This window comes from Camarhynchus parvulus, chromosome 19, assembly GCF_901933205.1.
Source record: "Camarhynchus parvulus chromosome 19, STF_HiC, whole genome shotgun sequence".
NCBI classification, from domain to species: Eukaryota; Metazoa; Chordata; class Aves; order Passeriformes; family Thraupidae; genus Camarhynchus; species Camarhynchus parvulus.
Window position 1 is genome coordinate 5411335 of NC_044589.1, and position 6000 is coordinate 5417334.

General features: G+C 49.7%; 2 protein-coding genes and 1 non-coding gene across 8 annotated transcripts in view; 1 reads left to right on the forward strand and 2 right to left on the reverse strand.

Annotated features, from left to right (window-relative positions):
- AP2B1 (adaptor related protein complex 2 subunit beta 1) overlaps nt 1-441 on the reverse strand; it is a 78892-nt gene extending 78451 nt beyond the window's left edge. For 2 of the 6 annotated variants that reach the window (XM_030962435.1, XM_030962440.1), the window contains exon 1: nt 339-441. The gene's annotated coding sequence lies outside the window, so the exon portion shown is untranslated. Of the gene's footprint in view, nt 1-213; nt 233-263 lie in introns of those variants that run through there. The other 4 variants (XM_030962438.1, XM_030962436.1, XM_030962437.1 and 1 more) reach the window with 4 other exon arrangements.
- PEX12 (peroxisomal biogenesis factor 12) lies at nt 438-4163 on the forward strand. Its single transcript, XM_030962441.1, has 3 exons — nt 438-663; nt 1019-1563; nt 2374-4163. The coding sequence occupies exons 1-3, from the start codon at nt 538-540 to the stop codon at nt 2771-2773; spliced, it is 1071 nt and encodes a 356-aa protein (XP_030818301.1). The 5' UTR covers nt 438-537; the 3' UTR covers nt 2774-4163.
- A 1739-nt stretch (nt 4164-5902) lies between these two features.
- On the reverse strand, nt 5903-6000 carry LOC115911788. Its single transcript, XR_004061286.1, has one exon. It is a non-coding gene; the product is annotated as a Z30 small nucleolar RNA (small nucleolar RNA).

Sequence of the window (6000 nt, forward strand, 5' to 3'; positions counted from 1 at the left end):
GCCCCTCACCTCTCCCAGTATCCCTTCCCACCTACACCAGTCCCCCCACTCCTCGTCTCCCCCCGGTATCCCCTCCCATCATCCCCCAGCCCCTCCCTGAGCAGTTTTCTCTCCCCTCCCTATCCCAGCTCCCCCCAGGCCCTCACACCTCCTCCCGCCATCCCCTCCCAGCACCCTCCCCGCCCTATGGCGGCACCCCAGCACTGCCCTCACCTCTCCCAGCGCCCCCTCAGCCGCTCCTAACTCCCCAGCAGTGCCCCTACCCGCCCTGCCGCAGTGCCCCGCCGCTGACCCTCACGGCTCCCTCAGCCCCGGCCCCACTCACGGACCGGACTCACCGCTGCGGGGGCGGTGGCGGAACCGGAAGCGGAGGGGCCGGGCGGACTGGGAGCAGCGAGATCGAACCCTCCCCGCCCAGAGCGGCCGCGCCCCGCCACCATAGAGCGGCGGCAGCGGGCGGAGCGCCGGCGGCCCGCGCTTCCGGGAGGCGTGGCGGGGCAGAGGCGCCCCCTGGCGGCGGGGCGGTGGGGCGGTGTCATGGCGGAGGTGGGCGCTCACCTCACGGCCGCCCCGGCCGGTGAGGAGCGGCCGTCCGTGTTCGAGGCGGTGGCCCAGGACAGCCTGATGGCCGCCGTGAAACCCGCCCTGCAGCACCTGGTCAAGGTGAGGGTGAGGGGAGAGGAGGGGCGCCCGGTGTGTAACTCCAGCCGCACTCGCCGGCAGCGGGACAGTTGTGAGCCACCTGGCGTGTGTTGAGAATTAGGGGCGTCGTTTATGGCTGCTGTGATTTATAATTTAGCACTTCACTTTACTCCGCTTTCAGCTCCTTTCCTGTGAGGGTGGGGAGGCCCTGGCGCAGAAAAGCCGTGGCTGCCCCATCCCTGAGGGTGTTCAAATCCAAATTGGACGGGGCTTGGAGCGCAGGAATAGTAAAAAGTGTCTGGCTGGAACCAGGTGATCTTTAATGCTCCTTCCAACCCAAGTCACTCTGATTCCTGCTGTGTTCCTTTTGCAACAGGTGCTTGCCGAGTCCAATCCTGCCCGCTACGGTTTCCTCTGGCGGTGGTTTGATGAGATTTACGTCCTTCTGGATTTGCTGCTCCAGCAGCACTACCTGGCCAGGTGCAGCGCCTCCTTCTCTGAGAACTTCTATAGCATGAAGAGGATCCCCATGGGAAACGGCAGACAGCGACCTCTGGCCACAGCTGGCCTGCCAAAGAGGCACCACTGGAAATCTCTGCTCCTGCTGGTTCTTGTTCCTTACCTGAAAGGAAAGCTGGAGAAACTGGTGTCCAGCCTGAGGGAAGAGGATGAGTACTCCATCCACCCTCCCTCATCATCCTGGAAGCGCTTCTACAGAGCCTTTCTAGCTGCCTATCCCTATGTAAACATGACCTGGGAGGGCTGGTTTCTTATCCAGCAGCTCTGCTACATCCTGGGCAAGGCTGAGCATCATTCCCCCTTGCTGAAGCTGGCTGGTGTCCGCCTGGTCAGGCTGACTGCAGAGGATATCCAAGCCCTGGAGAAGAAATGGGCTGAAAGCACCTCAAGTCAAACACACAGGTATGGCAGAACCTGGCTCGGGTGTTGCTCTCCAGGGTGTGTAAATTTAGAGGTGATGATGCAAGGTAAAAGTGCCTTGTTCTCCAAAAATTCAAGATGAAAATTCACACCGACAAAATGTGCTCCGAAAGGGTGTATTGTGAGTGAAAATAAGGAAACCAGTAGCAGGGATTAGCTTGAAATAATTTTCTGGTAATAAAATTTCAGAGTTTGGGGGTGTTTTTGGGCATGCAAGCCTTTATTCTGTTCAGTCTTCCCCTGCACTTTTCCAGCAAAAGAGGTGCAGCAGTTGCAGCAATGTTGCTGAAAGGATTGAAACTTATTCCTTTGATTTTCCTAAGCAGCAGCTGGTCATGGCCACACTGAATACCCTGAGAAATGGTGACCTGGAGTGAAACACTCTGTGGTCCAAGATCCTTTAATCCAAATCCTTCTGATTTAAACTTCTGAAAAAAACAGGATTTGGATTTCCTTAAAATAAAAAAAGAATCCGAAACATTCTAGTAAGTGCAAACATGGGACACCGTGACCAACTAACTTAGCATTAAGGAGCTGTGTGAAGCTGTCACTCCCCAGGTGCTTTTCCCCATGGTTTCTAGATGGATAAATGTGCAGTAGTAACCATCATGGATCTTCCTTAAAAGAAAAATCTGAAACATCCTAATGAGTGCAAACATGGGACACAGTGACCAACTAACTTAGCATTAAGGAGCTGTATGAAGCTGTCACTCCCCAGGTGCTTTTCCCCATGGTTTCTAGATGGGTAAGTGTGCAGCAGTAACCATCTCTCCCTGTTTCTCTCTGCTGCAGCTTTAGCTCACGAGTGCAGTCGGCCCTGAGGAGAGCTCTGGGTGCCGTTGCCTTCTCGCTGTCCACCGGCCTGTCCGTCAGCGTCTTCTTCCTCCAGTTCCTGGACTGGTGGTACTCCTCAGAAAACCAGGAGACCATCAAGTCCCTGACAGCCCTCCCCACGCCCCCGCCCCCTGTGCACCTGGATCACGAGCCCAGCTCAGCTGTCCTGCCCAGCCTGAAGTCCGTGTGCCCTCTGTGCCGCAAGGTGCGCGTCAATGCCACGGCCCTGGCCACGTCTGGCTTCGTGTTCTGCTACCGCTGTGCCCACGGCTTTGTGAAGGCTCACCAGCGCTGCCCAGTCACAGGCTATGCCACAGAGCTGCAGCACCTGGTCAAACTCTACTCCCCTGAGAGCTGAAGGGCTCCCAGGAGCCTCCAGCAGCTCTTTGGACATCCCATGGAAAGCTTCAGACAGCTCCTCGGCGAGCTCTGCAGCACTCGGTGGTTCATCAGCTTTGCTGCCTTCGCACATTCTGGCAATGCTCTGCCCTTTGTTGCAGAGGTATCACACAGCCCCAGCCTGTCAGCCAGCACAGAAATGCCTTAAAGGACCAGCTGAAAGGGAGGAAACATTGATTTGGATAAGAGGAGTGCAGATGTGAGGATTAAAGACCAGCACTGGTGCTGCTTGAGGGCATGAGCCAGCAAATTAAAGAGCTAGGGAAATCCTCCAGGCAGGTTTTTCTTCCCTGGGCAGCTTCCCAGGCCCTTGTGCTGCCCAGGATGAGCTCTGGCTTTGTCAGAGGTGGAGACAGGCTTAAACCTCTGCTCTTCAGCCTCCTGCATTTTCAGGCTCTTCACCTTGGAATTGAGAACATCACCCTCCTAATTCCCATCAACGGTTCTAAATTAAGACTTTTGACTCTTTAAGGGAACAAGATGGACAAGAGGAATGTGACATTTTCTGCACAAGAGAGAAAATGACAAACCAGATTAAAACAAACTTCTAGCTGCTGAGAATGGTTTATTGTTAAATAAGTCTTTGCATTAATTATTATCTGCTTTTATAAAGCAAAATTCTTTCTTGATTGAGAACCTAATTTAATTCTTTTCTGGTTATTGGAAAAACAGTTTGCTCCTCTGGGGGCTCTATTTACATAAGAGAGACAAGACTAAAGCTGCTTTCATCTTTCCATGTGTTGGTAGTGGATGTAAGATTAGCATTTTATAGGCTGAGAATCTTTAATGTCTGAGCATTACATTGCAATTATTCCAGTCCCAGCCATGTAGCACATTCATATCAGAACAAAACATCCTTCCACTGAACACAGGAGGAAAGAAAAGCTGTGTGACATGGCTGACTCTTGCTTGACACCTGATTTTTCAGATGGAAGGCTGTTTTCCTGACTCTAGGGAGCAGCAGTGCTCCAGATATCACGGTGACAGTGCTTAGAGAGTACAAGAGCAAAGTTTCTGCACAAAGTCCAGACCCCACTCTGGTCTTTACAGATTAAGAGACATCTCCTAACATTTAATCCACTGTACCAGGCATCTCATTTTCCCTCCACTTTAACTCTTTATCTTCTGAAGAGAAGATAAAAATCTCCAATATCCTCCTTCACCTGTAAGCAAGAGAGTAAGGTTATTGAATAATGTGGGCAAATGCAGTAATTTGCACCTTCCCCATACCCCTAATAAATGAGATTTGTTCCTGATGCTTTATTATCTCTGTACACCTCCCTGACCCTTCTACCTGTGCCCTTGTGGAATAATAATAAAAAACGGTCTCATTTCTCTCTTTTCCGGTAGCAGCGGGGTCCATGAAGATCCTCCTCCTCCTTTAGAGGGCAATTAGAACACACACATCTTACTGGAAGACAAATCACATCAAAGTGTGAGATTTTCTGAAGTTCCAAATCACTTTTTACTTTTTGTTAATGTCCTGTTGACTCCAGTGCAACAGCTCATTTAAATAAGCATTTGACTGATGATTGCTTTTCAGGACAGGTTTATTTTTCCTTTTATCCTTCCTATACTTTCCAAGTTACTTATCTGCTGCTCAGGGAGAAGCTGGGCAGGTGTGGGACACTCACCCCCAGCACTGCAGGGCTCTTGGGGAGGTTCATCCTCTCTCTAACGCAGAATTCACTAATCCACAACAGTTATCTGATCCCACACTGCTCCAGGCCCTCTCCAGCTCCTTCTCCCAGGATTAATGCCTCTTCCTCTCCCCAAAATGCCCACCAGATGCCCACCTGCCAGGCCCTGGCTGCTTTCCATTCCTGCACAACCCCCTGGCCCTGCCAAACTTGGGTTTGGCCACCTCCAGGACCTGCACAGAACCACCCACATCGAATCCTCCCAGTTCTGAGCAGCTGTAATTTCTCTTTTACACAATAAATTGTCCTGCAAAACTTAGCTGAGTGACAAATATCAAACCCACCAGTGACAGGTTCAGCAGTTACCTGGCAGATTTTGTGTGTTCCTGGAGATGGCTGCAGGATGTCAACTTGGATTTGACTCCTTTGAAACCTCCTGTCCTTATCAGCTAATTAATACTCATTTGTCAGGTTTCTTGCCCTAAAACTAAGCTACAAAACCAGTTTGGGTTATAGAAAAAATCCCATTTATCTGCTTTTTAACTGTGTTCTTAAAACGAGGATTGGCTAAGGATTGACAAGAGAAGCTTTTTCAGGGAGTACCAACTTTATTAAACCAACCTTTGGACATACATACTAACTTGTGATTTTTACAGAATCATGTACCACATACACCCTCAGGATGCTTTGGTGTTGCTCAATACAATTTCATCAACATCAACAGCAGCACTGGAGTTGTTCAGTATCTACTGCCAGGACTTGACTTTGCAAGTCTTTTAAAATTTCTTTGGTGAACCTAAGGCACATTCACAGCTCATCAAGGCAATGTTCAAAAATTAGAGCATGAAGCAACTGAGTTTTTGCTATTTCCTTAACAAAGTAGGTTCTCCTGTTAAAGTAAAACCACTAAAACATACTCCTAGGTGTATATTCCCCATGGATGCTTCTTTCTTCACAGGAAGAGAGAAATCAATATAAAGATGTCGTCAGCACCTGGAAAAGAACAAAAAAAACCAAACTGAATTAGAGAATAGCATAACCTCTTTTCCTAGATCCTTCCCTCAACCCCAAAGGGGTTGTACTTCATGGAGAGTATTCCAAAAATACTCCTGGCTCCCTGCTGGCAAGCACTAAATGAGAATACAGCTGAATGAATTGTTAATGAGCTGCTACAGGACAGACAGCTCAGAGTCTGCACTGCACTAAGACAGGAGACACAGTGGCAGAGGATCTGGAGTTTGTGATCCAGGGCACACACAGGAGATAAACCCACATTCCCCCCTCACTGCAAGCTCACACAATGCTGCAGCAACGAGTATTTGGGTTATTTTTCAAATCAAGGCTTTTTCTGCCATCAAACTGCTAAAAATTTTTAGTATTTTTTTTTAGGATGCATCAAAGTTTCAAGAACAGCAAAGCTGTTCCCTGCAGACGAGCTTAGCCTAAAGTAGCTCAGAGAGAAGATTAGGTGATCATGCCCTGGTCAGAGCAGAGACACGGAGTCTCTGCAATACCAGTTCAGACTATACTTCGCTCATCATTGCTT

What these genes read in the sequence shown, in the direction of transcription:
- PEX12 (XM_030962441.1), top strand. Translation starts at nt 538, where the DNA reads ATGGCGGAGGTGGGCGCTCACCTCACGGCCGCCCCGGCCGGTGAGGAG. An exon ending in CCCTGCAGCACCTGGTCAAG is followed by an intron (nt 664 to 1,018) that starts GTGAGGGTGAGG and finishes CTTTTGCAACAG; the next exon opens with GTGCTTGCCGAGTCCAATCC. An exon ending in ACCTCAAGTCAAACACACAG is followed by an intron (nt 1,564 to 2,373) that starts GTATGGCAGAAC and finishes TCTCTGCTGCAG; the next exon opens with CTTTAGCTCACGAGTGCAGT.